Raw genomic sequence first — 15,510 nt, 5'->3', positions numbered from 1 at the left:
GCTGGAAGCTGGCCAGTCGGTCAGCAAAGAATTCTTCTAATGAAGGAGAACTCTGCTGATGTGAGGGGTTAGGTGGGGAGAGAGAGGACGTATCTTTAGGGACCATACTCCAGTATCATAAGTTAGCCCCTACGATGCTCTAGTTCATGCTGGGGCCACTGCTGGTGCACAGGTTCAGTGAGCTGAAAGTGGCTTCCTAGTGGTCCCACACCCTTCCCTCTACCAAGCAGAACTTTAGGCTTAGGGGAGTGTTTAGCCCTTAATTTCTAACATCTTATCTGGACCATCTGATCACTTACAAATGTAATAAGCACTTTCAGTTGTACAGACATTATTACAATTTGTACTTACAGGTTTAGCAGGTAGTTCCAGATCCATATTGTCCCCACCCATGAAAAATCCCACAGGAGGAAGTCTCCATTGGGATCCCCTCTTGGAGACCCCAGACTGTTGTTTCATAAAAGAGTATGAAGGACCCATCCCCCAACACTGGCATATCCTCAGGAATCTGTTCAGATCCCAGGTCCTCTATGCCAGTTTTGGCTATTGGTGCCCTTCCCTCCTGCCTCCTTGGCAATGCTGCTTCATCAGAGCTGAGCTACTGACCCTGTCACTGATGCCCCAAGGACTCACTCTGAAGGGCACCTCTACATGATATAATACAGCCTGGGCCTGTATTATCCTTTTAAACTCATTTCCAGGGCACCGGGCTATATGAGCAGATCTAGGGGGCATGATGTAGATCTCAGTTATGTAACAAGTATTTGGCATACAGATCACACACGTACCGTATATTCTCAGATGTAGGAATTTACAAAATTGACACATTGCACCTGGAGATAATTTGAATTGAAACCGAACGTTTCTGTTACATTCAATCTGTCTGGTTTAGGGGTTTGTACTGGTGCCCATCGCAGTAGTATCTCAGCTTTTCTTGAGTTAATTATATTGGCACAGCAAGGTCTCTGGTGGACTTTATGGAGTCTTCCCTTTCTCTGGTTGTGGGGGACTTTGTGTGAGGTTCATGTTTCTTCTTATTATTATTATTATTATTATTACTGTTTTATTATGTTAAACTTATAAAATTCATGGGTGAAGTCCTCGCCCCACTGAAATCAATGGGAGTTTTGCCATTGACTTCAGTGGAGTCAGGACTTCACCCATCAATTTTAAATTAAATGTCAGCTAGGCAAACATGAATTTGAAGGACATGTTGCATTGATTCCTAGCACCTTTATTTAATTGCGTATAGCCCTAATGTCCTCCTGATTGATATTTACTTCTTTTGACATTGACACCTCATTCCTTTTGCGTCTCCATTAAGGACCCATCTCAGCACTGATGTCATATGGTAAGCAGAATCAATATGTGTAATTGCTTGTAAAAATTGTCAAATGTAAAGTAAAGAATGGCAAATATGATTTTTTTAAGTTGAATAAGGAAACTGTCAGCAATGATGCACTCTCATAATGCTTACTAGAGCTGAACAGTATATATAAGGCTGAGCCACAGAGGCAGCTAGGCAGATCTCAGGATCCTGAAGGCTTCCCAAAGTTCTGGAAGAGTAGCTACTCTTTCCCCAATCGCTGTGCATCACTTCAAAGTATCAGAAGGTAAGATTCATGCTAGCCACCTATAAGATTTATTCAATGGGCTGAGTGCAATTGTTCTGTCCAAGGTTTGTAAAGCAAATACAGGATCTCTCAACATGGTGCTTTTTAAGTTATTCTTTTATTATTATTATTTATTATTATGTATTATCTTTTTATATTTGGAATGAATAAGTAGTGTATATAGTTAAATTTTAATCACTTTTAGTTTATTCAATGGAAGGCAACTAATTTAAGAGAGAATGATCCAAAGATGCAAAATCAACTTCTAAGGGTGACAGAAATGATAGAAAGGAGGATGATTAAACATGGAATCATGGAAGAAATGCATTATAGTAAGAATTTAAATGTTAGACACATACATAAATACTGATTTTTGTTGTTTGTCTTACACTCCCATTTTCAAATACCATTCACTAGACATGTGTCCACAGATACTGAACCATTTTGACTTTAAACATCGTCATCCCTTGTACGAACATCCTAAAAGTCCTATAGAAATTAATAGGGATGAAACTAGCAGGGGGCTAGAGAAATTAAATAGGTTTCTATGAACATTACTTGAAAATATCTCAAGGCAGATTTGCCACTCCATTACAACAGTTTTACACTGGTCTAACTCCATTGAAAGTATGTGGTTTTCATTCATTTTATGTATATTACACCATAAAATGCCATATGGGAAAGTTATATATCATTTAATAGAAAATTATAACCTTCTTGTTGGTTATTTTGAACCAGCCTACAGAATTTAATACAGAATTACATCCCAGTTGTGGAATACTGTAGGATGGTGCAAAAAACTTCTAGAAAGGTATCGATTACATTCTACAGAACTTTTCCATAAATGCATTTTACAGTGCAGTGTGTATAAATTAGTAGTAAATTACATGTACATTAAAGAGATAGTCGATTCATAATTAATAACCTGTACTATCTACAACAGTCTCAGATCTCCAGAAATCTATTCTTATTCACTTTTTAATTTTCAAATGAAAATATTTCTCATTATTCAGCCATGATGTAACTCAACGGATTGTTGGAATGAATTGGGCTTTTAGCAGGATTCTTTGTGAAAACTTTGTTGCAATATATCCAAGTACAGCTTCCACACAGTACACTAAAGAAATTTGTAGTAAAATATGTTCAGAAGACTAGTGAAAGTCCAGGTTATCAAGAAAAAATATTCCTCTGTAATTCCAAATGCAAAGTCAATGCTATATGAGTCAATAACTGTTTTCAGCCTTAAACATTTTGATCAAGATTTGATAAATACATATTATTGACAGTCTCTCTGGTGGCTGGGATCCTGGTTAAGAACATCCATTCAGCTGATTTGTTAATTTTTATGTGTCTCACTGTAACAACCTCAGTTTAGCTAATACATTTTGAAATTGCAGGAAAGGAAGGATTTGAACTGTACTTTCTAATTTCTAATTGAAGAGGAATTAGAAATGAATTCATTAGCCAACTAAAAAAACAGATAATTTTCTATTTAAAATTCATTTCAGTTTGACTGGAACTTTGACACTTGAGACTGCAAGCTTTTGTAGCTGTTTCTACAAAAAATCTAAACCTCTCAAACAGATTCAAGAGCTAGGTTCCACTTGCTATAGAAATAGTTTTATCAGGCTTTCAATAAATAATTATAGGTAATAAATCTGTACAAATATTCTTTTGTTAATAATTCCTCTTTCTCTATAGGGCACACTTTTGTGTTTTCTAGAAGGAAGTAGTAATAGTATAAGAACACATTTCTAGTTACTACTTTTGTCTTTGACTTATAGAAAATAAATAACTATTACTGACCGTGATTACCAATGCTAAATATTGAAGAATAAATGTACAAAAATTCATCTTAAATTTTAAGATAAAACATTTGACAAATATTTAATGAAAGTGCAGCAGTTTTCAAAATATCTGGCTGGCTAAAAGGCAGGTTCCTCTAACTTAAAGATTTTCAAATCTTGCAAATACTTTAGTAATCTTTTCTTTTTTTACTAATCTCACCAAATTCTACTTGCTGATACAACCTAAGGTCTTGATTCTGAAAAACATACTTATTTAGAAAGAACTCAAACACTTACTTAAATTTAAACATATGCCAGAATCATATCAAAGTAAATGGGAGTGCTCTCATATATAGCATTAAGCACTTTGTGTAAGTCTTGCTGGATTGGAGCTTAAGGATCTGTCCCCAAACCCACTGAAATTAATGAGAATCTTTCCAAAGATTTCAGTAGACTTTGAATCATGCTCTTTATATTTCTAAATTATTTACTGAAGATCAACTTTTTCTTATTGAGGATATTCAACATAAACAGTATTTAATAATCAAACTATTTCATGCCAAATCCTGCCTGTTCTAGAAACTTTTGACTGAGAAATAAGTGTGAATAGATGTCAGGATTTCTCCTGTAGTCTTTAAACACGTGAAATGTGAAACTGATGTATTCTTTAGGATCAACATTGGATGTCAGTGTTGTACCACTGAAGTACAACTCCAAGTGGACGGAGTGTTAAATATTGTAGCTGGATTTTAATAGTTTTAGGACCAATATGACAATTCTAGGTACAATATGCATGGTATGTTGAAATGGAGTAATCAAACCTTATGCTTTCGGGGCATAAACTAATCACTACAGAAGTCAGAAAGGAATCCCTCTCTATGTATACCATTGCATGATCAGCCGGCTGCAATTATGAAGGCACTTGCCTTTGGCGTATCTGGTATTGACCACTGCTAGAGATAGGATAATGGATTTCATGGCTCAAAGGTCTGATCCAATATGGAAAATCTTATATTCTTCAATTCATTTTTCTAGCTCTGACTAAAATGCCACTTAACTGTATTGCCTTATGTTGCAACACAGCAGTATTGTATTGCTATTGGCCAGTAACATTTCATTGAAAATAGTGCCTTACCTAGTCACAGCAGCACTAAAGGACTGCTGCCAGACAGTCCAGCTCTGCTCAGGCAGAGCACACAAGTAGTTAATACCAGGGGGCAGATCCTCAGATGGTGTAAATTGTCATAGCTCCCTGAAAGTCAATTGAGTTGTGACAATTTGCACCAGCTGCGGATCTGCCCCTAGCTATTTAGAAATCCAGTTTCATGATTGTTTGGTTTCTATATCCTGCACTGAGTGTTCAGTACCTACGTCTGTATGCAGATCTTCTATATACTTCCTCTCTGGCATCATTGCTCTGCATCTAAATTATATGTATTTAGCTCTGGGGAAGAAAACCTCAATATGATAGTCTGAATACTGATGTACAATAAACAATGAACCTTACTCAGTGCTTACTGGTAAGTGCTTGCTATCCATCAATTGCATAGTACTTGGCTTATTATATTTTCCACTCCTAGATTTTAGCCAAATTATTGGGCATTTGGAATCCATTGAATCTTCTACTCTGTTACGTTTCATGTCCAGTTGTGTGTTATCTTATAATTCATGGAAGATACAAGTTGTCATGCTCAGTTATGTCTGAAAACCTGCTCTGAAATGTGTCATAGCATAAACCTGAAACAACAAGGCTTCTGGTCCGTTCTTACTTCAGCCCATGGTGCCAAAGTAATGCAGTATAGAGCGGGTCCATTTCTGCTCTGACTGACACACTGTGCGGCTCACTGAATTCAAATAAACAATATCACTGGGATTTTATGGGGGTATAAATCAGTGCAGAATTTAGCTTTAAATGTGTACAAGGGTCCCTTATTCTGAAATCTGGACCAATGGGGAGGATTACAAATAGTGTGGAAGGTTGAATTTAGGGTTTTTTTTTTATTGGCCTGCAGGGATTTAGTTAGCCACTTAACATTTTATTTCAACTGGCTCAATTTTCCTATCTCCCTTTGTTTTTCAGACTGTAGTATAAACTTCTCTGGAACATTTTCATGGATGGGAGAGTGGCTCTTTCAGGCACACAACAGAGTATCAGTTCAAATGCATGATGAAACACTTCCAGTGACATTCAATTTCTGTGAACTTATTACAATTTCAGTTGCTTTATAGTGAATTAACATTGTCATCCATGCTAATTTTAAAGCATGAATTGATGAAGATTAGCTAATTTTTGAGCTAAATATCTTGGCTTGTTTAATTTATTTTTAATAGCCAAAAGCATGAGTCCAAAATGTATATTAATTAATTTTATTAAACAATCATTTCATAAAGTTAAGAACTGACCCAAAGCAAGTACTTTAAAATCTACTTGCTGTTTTATAATATTTTTGCTTCAATTTCATAGATGTTTTCATTACAAATCACTTTAGTCTATAAAACAGACCAGGCAAATATCTACTGCTGCTCGCTGATGTGCTAACTTGTGTGAGTGGTCTGATTGAAGTCAACAGGGCTATTTGCAGTAATAGGGACTATGCTCAGCAGTAAGTATTTTCAGTATTGAGTAGAGTTGGTCAAAATTATTTTGGTCAAATATTTTATTCTATTAAAAATGCAGTTTCAAGGCAGTCGAAACTGTGAATTCGAGTTGAATTTGGAGAATAGTCTCAGATGAATAAAAAATGAAAAAGAAATTTAGAAAAAGTCAAAATGTTTGACAGTTTCAGAATGAAATATTTTGACTTGTCATTCCAAAATGACATTTCTTTCTACATTTAGCTAGGTTTTTTAAAATAATTAAGGTTAAAAAGCACCCAAAAATGTAACAAAATGAAATGAAAAGCTGAACAAAATGGTTCATTCAACCTTAATCATTTTTTTCTAGTTCTGCCAGCAAACCAAAAAAGTCAATTATTTATTCATCTCCAATATTGGGTCCGTAAGCTAAATCAAACTAATAATAGTACATTTGAATAACGATAATGTTTAACATTTACATACTAAAGAACAGATGGTAAACACCTTACTCACATTGGTGATTGCTCACTGAAATATATAATTGAAGACAATGAGACTACTTGTGTGAGAAAGTGTTCATCAGTCTGAATAAGATATTCACAATATAGCTCTGAACCACCAAAACATACATATATATATAATATTGTGGGCCACACTGTGATACTCTTACTCACAATGAATAATCTTACTCATGAGACCGCACAGGGAGTAGGATAGAGATCACAATCTAGTCCTTTATTATTAATTGTATATAGTCAATGGAACTACCCACAGCAATGTGCATTACACCTAGCAGCATATCAGGATCAGCCCTTAATGGCTGAAGCAAGGTATAAACCTAATGATGGACTAAAATGGAAAATCTAAGACTGTACGAGTTATAGCATTGTATCAAAAGCACCATAAACACAACAGAATTTCAGAGTAGCAGCTCTAAGGTGCCACAAGTACTCCTTACAGCAGAATTTGATATACCTTCTGTATCAGAAATTTCTAACCATAAATGTATTTGTTTTTTGTAAAAGTCACACTCTGGATTGAAATTTGCCTATTTTACCCAAGGAGCCCAATCCTACAGGTGTTCATTGCTTTAAATGATAAAAACAAAAGCATACAAAACACAAGGATTTAGAAGTGAGGGGATGAATTAAAAATGCTCAGTTAGAGCAAGAAGAGTGGCTGGATGTGACACTGCACTCTGTGATGGGACTTTGCTTTTATTTCTTTAGTCAATAAATTCAGAAAATTAAAAACCACCTGGTGTTATAGTCTGACAATTGCAACACATTGAAACTATGTAGGATTTTCATTCTCCTTTCATATACATGGAGTTTCATTCCATTCTATATTAGTGGGTTTCCCTGTCTATATATTGACTCCAAAGTATGTAAAGAGGACTATATTTATTCCCCCCCCCCCATCTGTGTTCTGACAGGCAATGAAAATGAAAAGCATTTATTTTGTGGCTGGATTGCTTTTAATGATCATTCAAGGCAGCTGGCAAAATCCTCTTCAAGACACAGAAGAGAAATCCAGGTAAACACTACAAATCAAACATCTCAGAATAATCCAAACATACTCCCCTGTACTTTTCCCGCAACTCGATGCAAAATCTTTGACTTGAGGAAAAGTTTCTTATAATATTACAGTATATTTAATTCATCTATGGATCAGAGAAGGATATCTATATTGCAAAGTGCAGCACACCAGTTGTTTGGTGTTTCTAACAGTACCCTTTTATTGTTGTCCTAATAGACTCTTAGTTATACAGTTACCAGGCTGCTATACTGATTGACTTTGTCAGCCAGCTAACAATCATATCAGTAGCAAGTAATTTTTGTTTCTTTTCTTTGTTCTTATTCTGTTGGAATATAGAATTTTTTTTAAAAAGAAGTCAATGCAGGAATAGCACCTGTAGAAAGTGCTATCATCAATGCTGATTAATGTATTACACGCTATTCATAGATCATTCAAAGCTTCCCAGACTGAACCATTAGATGAATCTAGACAGCTGAATGAAGTAAAACGTCATTCACAAGGCACATTCACCAGTGATTACAGCAAGTACTTGGACACTAGACGAGCTCAGGATTTTGTGCAATGGTTAATGAGCACTAAAAGAAGCGGGTAAGCATTATAAATCTTCATGCACATCCATAAACTAGTGCATGTCAGGAATCAGTTCACTATTCAGCTTCCCCTCACAGAACATGATCTATTTTCCTTTTAAATGCATAGCATACAAATCAGAGAAGAAGACCTTCAGGATAATTGAAACATAGCATTGATATGTTGTTAGCAAAAAATGAGCCAACTGTGGAAGATCATTGTTATATACTAGTTAATCTTTTCTGAAATAGCAGAAGTGATTGGTTGAAAATAGTCATCAGTCTTTTGGCAGGTATTAGTGTGGTATCTGATTTGTTATCTGTAAGGAAACTCTTTCAGGAAGATGGACTCAGTGACCTAATAGGTCTTTTCCATATTTAGCTACTCTGATCCTGTGGTCTCCTTATAGAACACTTATAGAGGATTAAGCTTTGTCGGCCACTAGATACCTCCATTGTGCCACAGAAATACTGGCAGTGCATGCCTTTTTGGAAGATATGTTTTGGTTAAATACAAGTTTCTGGGCTCAGCACAGAAGTAACTGGATGAAATTCTATGGCCTATGATATACAAGGGGGGGTCAAATGGTCCCTTCTGGTTTTAGTTAGTGCTGCTAACATTTTAACTTCCCGTGCTAAGGTGGTCCTTAAAAACAGAAGTATGGAACTAAGAGTTTCAAGAGCCTGTATTCAATTACATTCATAGCCCCCGAAAGCACTCACCTGTGTCATTTAGCATTCACAGATTTTTACCGTAATATTTAAATAATATTCAATAGCATTTTATGAGCTAATGCATATTATGCATACAATGCAATGTACTAATATAATATCAGATATCTAATGACTCTGGGCCTTTGCTACAGACAACCGGCACTGGATGAGAGAGAGAATGAAAAATTCCTGGACCAGCTCTCAAGGTACTTTAAAATGCTGGATATGTTACTCAGAAGGAATTGAAACAATTAATATTTCTGTTGGGTAGGAAACAGCCAACAATACAGAGAATTCCTTACACCTTCAAAATTATAATGCAGGAATTAGATACTCCAGCCATAGAAGAAGGCATTCTGGGTCTAATTTTTACAATTAGGGAGGAAATGAGTGAGACTTTCATTATGATAGAGAAGCTTGGAACCAGTGGCTGTGAGCTAACTGAATTCAGGAATGGCCTTGAGAATGTAGCAGTACGAGAGTATTAGATTTCAGGAAAGGAAATTTTAGGGAATAAAGAAATCTAATGAGTAAGGTACAATGGAAGAAGTATTAAAATCCCACAAGTGTGAGATAAGGCAGGGAAATCCTAAGAAATATGGAGTTGGGGGATCAATATTGGACAATATTGATAAGACCAATGAAAGAAGAATGATATACGATGAGGCAGGAAGAGATTTTAACCGAGTAACACAGGGATCAGTGTTAGGTCCATTTTTATGTAACTTGTTCATTATAGAAGGGGGAATAGATGGCATGTAATTGAAAAGTGCAGATGGTACTAATTGGGAGGAATGTCAAACTCCCAAGCAGATGGAAAAATAATGCAAAGGGCCCTAGAGAAATTTGAAACATGGGCAGAAAATAATAAATGCTAAAAATAAATGAAAACTAATACATCTGGAGAGAAATGCTCCAAAACTTGTCTTCTCTGCCAGGAGGCAGGGAATGGACGACCCGAGCAGTTATAGTGAGCAGCAAATTAGACAAAATTTTGCAGTGCAATTTGGCTTCAGAAAATGATCAATTTTGTTCTGAATAAGCAAAGGCAGTGCGTCAAGGGAAAGGGAGGAAACAGTCCATTTCTACACCCCCTAGACATGAGCACACCTGAAATAGTTCTGGAAATCACATGACAAAACGGATATTGAAAAACTGGAGCTTCTTCAGAGAAGAGTAACCAAAAATGCTCAATGGCTGGAGGAAATGAAGGCAAAAGGAGTTAAATCTGTACCGTTTGGCTAAGAGACAAAAGGGGGATATGATGGAATTATTTAAGGTGGTGCCAGGGGGTGTAACTAAGACCTAGGGTGAAAATATGAAGGCTAATTTTGGGGAAAACTTCCTGCTAATGAAAAATGCTGGTCTGGCAGGAAATAGAAGCCAACAGAAGCAAGCAAAGGGCATAAATAAAGTGATAACATGGTCCTGATCATAAGAGAACTGCTTTTATTTCAGCAATGGACTCTCGAGGCGTCATGCTGAATTTGAGAGGCACGCCGAGGGCACCTACACCAGTGACATCACCTCTTATTTGGAAGGTCAAGCTGCCAAAGAGTTCATTGCTTGGTTAGTGAACGGACGAGGAAGAAGAGAGTAAGAATCCCTCCGTTCCTATCATTAAATGTTGTTTGGCTTTTCTGGTTAGAAATCAAGCCTAATCGAACCATAATGTATTTTTGTTTTATTCCTGCTGTATTTCATATTTTTCTTTGTATCTTAAGATACGATACATTGTGGGTATGAGATGATCATTTTAAATGATTCAGTCCTACTACAGATTAAAATGAAGATGTTGACAAGTTTAATGTGTTGTTACACTGTAAAAGGTCAAGTTAGATTCAAGGTCAACATGTCTAAATCTGAACCAGTCTTTCCTCCAGAATCCCCCCACACTTTTCCCTTTCTAAGATCTCTTTACTGCAGTAAGTTCAAGATTCATCTTCCTGTCCTCAAAGTGCCCTTCCATAGCTCTGCCCCACCTACATTTCTGACCTCTTTGCTCCTACATCCTCTCTTACTCCATACACCTATCACAAGCTTCACTCTTTCCTGCTTATGCACTCCTCTCATTCCTGGCTTTATACCTTCTTTCATTATAACCTTACACTTAGAACATTTAATCGTTTCAAAGGATCCTCGGTCTCTTCCTATTTCAAATCCCCCCTGCTCTTCATGGCTTAGCAACTACAGTGTTCTCATCTGTTATCCGTTCTGTACTTATTTGGGCCTTTAGACTGTAAGCTCTTCAGGGCAGGGATTTCATTTCACCCTCTGTTCTTTGAAAAAATACATTTTACCAGCTGTAAAGCACCGTGTATGTCTCTGGCACTATTTACAAAATAATAATAATATCAATAATAATAAAATATCTCTAAGACAAGATTGTGTGTTGGAGTCTAGGAAGAGCCAACAGATAAAGTAATTCTGGAAGGACTGGCTATCTCCGAAAGGATAGAATTGAAGAGTGAGATCAGCTATTGAAAAGAGAATGGTGTTAAGTTATGATACTGACATTCTGATTTCCAGTAGTCTTGTTGTCATGGGTAATGAATAGCAGTCAGGGGCAGCAGAAAGATACCCATGTGTCCATAGATAATGGAGGTAAAAATTAGGGGCCAAGTTCCCAGGTCTGGTCGAGCTGTGTTCAGCCCAGAGTCCTGGGTGGGAAAGTGGGGTAAGTGTAAATCACCTTTCTGAAAACTTGATCCTTGACCTTATTCGAGGTCAAACTAGCCTCTGGGATCCCATAGAACAACCTAATGGCCATTGTAAATTATGCAAGTTAGAGGGCTCCCCTAGGGGACTATTCTGCCTGCCAGAGGTCACCAAAGCACAGTGTGCTCCAGCTCCAACCCACTGGACCCCTGTCAATTAAAGAACCCCCTTTGCCTGGTGGGAGGGAGCAAATGGGGTAAAGGTGTCTGTCAGGGGAATCTCTGGCTGTCCTGTTAGAATGGATCTCCAGGGGCACAAAGTGGAGCCGGGATCTGGCCTCATACATAGGTGCTGGAATTAGGGGTGCTGGGGGTGCTGCCTCACCCCCTGGTTTGAAGTGGTTTCCATTATGTACAGGGTTTAAAGAGCAGTTAAATGGTTCTCAGCATCTCACTATAAAAATTGTTCCAGCACCTCTGACCCCATATGTCTGTATACAGCATACAACACACACAATTTAGGAAAATACTATAATTGGCAGCTGTTAATTCACAAAGCTCCCAATTGATTTTGCCAAAAGGGTAAATATTCATGCACTAAACACGTTAGGAATTATAAATCTAGGACTTCATAAATCCAATAAAACTATTAATCAGCTGCTTGAAACAGTTGGCTACAATGTAATAATACTTCATTCTTAAGCAGTGAAGCTTATTATGTTTACAGTGGATTTGATTATGTTTTAATCTCAGCTGTGAGTAACATTGGTTTAGGAAACTGCAATTTGATGTATTAGGTCTGGTGTTTTTGGCTTTTTATTTTTTTTAATTATAATTGAGGAATTAAGGCTCACTTAAAAAATCTTTGAGAAACAGAGCCCTAACTGGGAAAGGAAGACATCCAAACTGTCTTCTCTCACTGAGAAGTGCTCCAAATGTTCCTTTAACATAGAACATTCTAATACTGGGCTAGTCTTGCATCCCTGGAAATCAGTGGGAACTCTGAGTGTGTAAAGACTGCAGGATGAGGCCCTTGAAGAGGTTTGTTTATTCTGGTCTGCACAGCTATTATTTGACAATTTCTCCCCTTTAAAGTTTCTCAGAAGAAGCTAATGCAGTTGAAGAACTGGACAGAAGACATGCAGATGGCACTTTTACCAGTGATATCAACAAAATCCTCGATGACATGGCTGCCAAAGAGTTCTTAAAATGGCTGATTAACACAAAAGTTACCCAGAGGTGACTGAATTTTGATCATCTTAAATCTTACTATATTTATATGTTTAATATACTTCCAGCACACTGAGGAAAGGCAGCTCATTTTTCACTTAGCTGTCACTATTTATTTATACCCATACACGTATTAAAAATGTTGGACTACAGACCGTGCCATATACTGTAAGCAAAACCATTCCAAGTATAGTCTATGTTTTGTATCAAGAGCCAGATCTTATTCCTATTTAAGTTAATGGGAGTTTTGCCATTGATTTGACTTTGACAAGTATTTGGCCCAAAATAAATTATTGGTAAAAGAAACTGACATGTACGTAACAATTATAACCACCAAAACATTATTAAAACGTATCAAAGACATTTTTTGTAAAAAAGAATACAGTCTTAAAGAGTGGTCTGAGCACAGGTGTGGGAGCCAGGAACTCCTGAGCTCTAATCCCTCCTATGACATGAAAAACCTCTATGGCTAAAGTGGGTAATTTAAGCTCCCTGCCTCAGTTTTCCTGTTTGTAAAATGGGAAAATAAAACTTTCTAACCCAGTTCTCGGGGTATTTTAGGAATTATGTGTTGAGGTTTGTAAAGCACTTTAAAGACAATACTGCTCAAATTGAGACATATGTAAGGTGTTTGATTTCCAAAGATGCTGAGTGCCTTCCCTATGAAAATTAGGTCTCTTTCATGCACCTCACACAAAAATGGAAACATCCAAAATCACTAGTCACTTTTGAGAATGTAGGCCAACAAATACTAATTCTTATTATTAAAACTTGAAAATAATTATTAAAATATAAATTTTATTGGTATTTTTTTTTTGCATTTAGCAAATTTAGCATCTAGTACAACATGAAAAATGTTGTTTAACAACATCCACTAAAAATCTTTTTAAGAGCTTTACCTTTAGAAATAATTGTGCTTTCAATCTATAATTGAAGGGTTTGTGGAACTAAGATCAGTTAAATCTAAACCAGGAAAAATGTCTTCCACATATGTTTAATCTTCTGAATACTGTAACTGGTCCTAATTAAGTCCTTTTGTTTTTCCAGGGACCTTTTGGGGGAATACCAGTAAAAGTACAAAATAAATATGGGACAAGTCAAGATCTTCTTCACTGCATCAGCTGCCGGTCACCAGGGAATTCTGAAATTTGTGTTCTATATATTATATTTATAAGCCATATTGCTTTGCATGCCAAAAAATGAATTTTACTATAGTGTAGTGTTGCCAAAGGATTATATATGAAAAGGTTGTTGTCAAAAGGACACACAGAGTAACAGCTTTAAGAATACAAAAATGCCCCATCTTCATATTTTTCAATTATTTAGGGCCAAAATATCTCTATTTACATTTAGCAATGAAATTATTTTTCTATGAAGTCGACTTATACATAGGTTTGATTCCAAACACCAAATATCTGCATTATTAGAAAGGGGCTGATAGTCACAAATGTCTGAGAAGTGAACTTCCCTCTTGAAACCTTTGTTATAAAAAGGCTAAGCTTTCAGGATATTAAATGATAGCCTTAAATAAATTTTTTTCAAGCTTCTTTTTTGTTGTCTTTTTATTTTTTTTGCATGTGTCCCCCTTGCATCTTTGAAGAAAAACAAGCTTGTTTATATCTAAGGAGTTAAAGTGTCACAGAGCTTCAAGTGATTAATTTGTAATGCTGTGCATAAATTTAGCATTTGTTTCCTGACATTTTCATGGTACAGTATTTCCTCTTATGAATGGCTTTCATGAAATGGTTTTGATGATTTCTAAAACTGGGGATGTGTGAATTTCGAGTAGACTTTTGCTGAAAAAAGAAATTGTGAAAGCAAAAGCTGAGTTTAAAGGGGATAGGGTGGGGTTGTTTTAAAATGTTCTTCGTTATCACAAATTGTTGTATTTTAACAAAATGTGCAAGAGCAGCCATCTTTGCAAATTTTTGAATGCTATGTGTTGCTTATACGCACTGTTGTGTAATACCATGAACGCAAGGAGCTGGATCAGCTAGTTCGAATATGGTCAGCCAGTCTTCTATTCCCACCACAATCTTCCTCAAAGAACATTTTGTGGCACTCTGAATTCTTGAAACAACTGTTCAACTGACAAGCAGAGTTGAGCATACCTAGAGTGAAAATGCCTGAATCTTGTGGCAGTATTGAGAAAAACATAAACAGGAAAATAAAAGGGGAAAAACACAGTAGTTGCATCTATGTACTCATATACATGTAATCAGTGGTTTGCGCACTGGTCCTCATGCCCATAGTGATGTAAACTGTCTTACACTCAGTTAGTCAAGATAAGTTGTTAGGCAGCCTTCCTTGATGTAACTCTGGAATAGCCTTTGTGGTGATGCTATCTTGGAACTGCCACTACCATCAGCTCCCAAAATCTCTCTCCCTCCACTCATTAGAACTGCAGTAATTCAAGTGTTTGCATTCTTCTGTGGCTTAGGAGAGAGTACCTGGGGCTGAGGGATTGTCTAATGGTACTTACTGCCTCTTGTATAAAATCCAGAGTTGACTGAGTCAAGAATTTGACTACATTCTGGGCCCTTTGCCACAGGCAATTGAAATGATTCTGCTCCTCTTATCTGTTTGTTTTACAGTCATACCCAGGGACCCCAATCAAGGCCCCATTGTGCTAGGTGTTGAACGCACACAGAGTGAGATAGGCCCTGCCCCAACAAGCTTAAAATCTAATTTTAAAGACAAGCAGCAATAAGTGGGGTAACAAAACAATCTAATGGGATAGGGGAGGGAGAATGAGAGGAACAGTTATAGGAATATATCTTACATAGACAAGCTATGTGCACAATTAGCAAGTTTCAAGTCCATT

General features: G+C 36.7%; 1 protein-coding gene across 2 annotated transcripts; it reads left to right on the top strand.

Annotated features, from left to right (window-relative positions):
• Positions 1–1,507: 1,507 nt before the first annotated feature.
• On the top strand, positions 1,508–14,872 carry GCG (glucagon). Of its 2 annotated transcripts, XM_042860795.2 has the most exons (7): positions 1,508–1,613; positions 7,413–7,513; positions 7,943–8,104; positions 8,952–9,005; positions 10,258–10,395; positions 12,552–12,695; positions 13,734–14,872. In XM_042860795.2, the coding sequence occupies exons 2-7, from the start codon at positions 7,416–7,418 to the stop codon at positions 13,756–13,758; spliced, it is 621 nt and encodes a 206-aa protein (XP_042716729.1). In that variant the 5' UTR covers positions 1,508–1,613; positions 7,413–7,415; the 3' UTR covers positions 13,759–14,872. The 2 variants fall into 2 exon arrangements, with proteins under 2 accessions (XP_042716729.1, XP_042716730.1); XM_042860796.2 differs by lacking the exon at positions 7,943–8,104 and having other exon boundaries at positions 13,734–14,233.
• Positions 14,873–15,510: the final 638 nt, after the last annotated feature.

The sequence above is a fragment of the Chrysemys picta genome, chromosome 11 (assembly GCF_011386835.1).
Source record: "Chrysemys picta bellii isolate R12L10 chromosome 11, ASM1138683v2, whole genome shotgun sequence".
In the NCBI taxonomy this organism is placed as follows: Eukaryota; Metazoa; Chordata; order Testudines; family Emydidae; genus Chrysemys; species Chrysemys picta.
The sequence above is the reverse complement of the archived record's forward strand: the minus strand, read 5'-3'. Positions and strand labels throughout refer to the sequence as shown.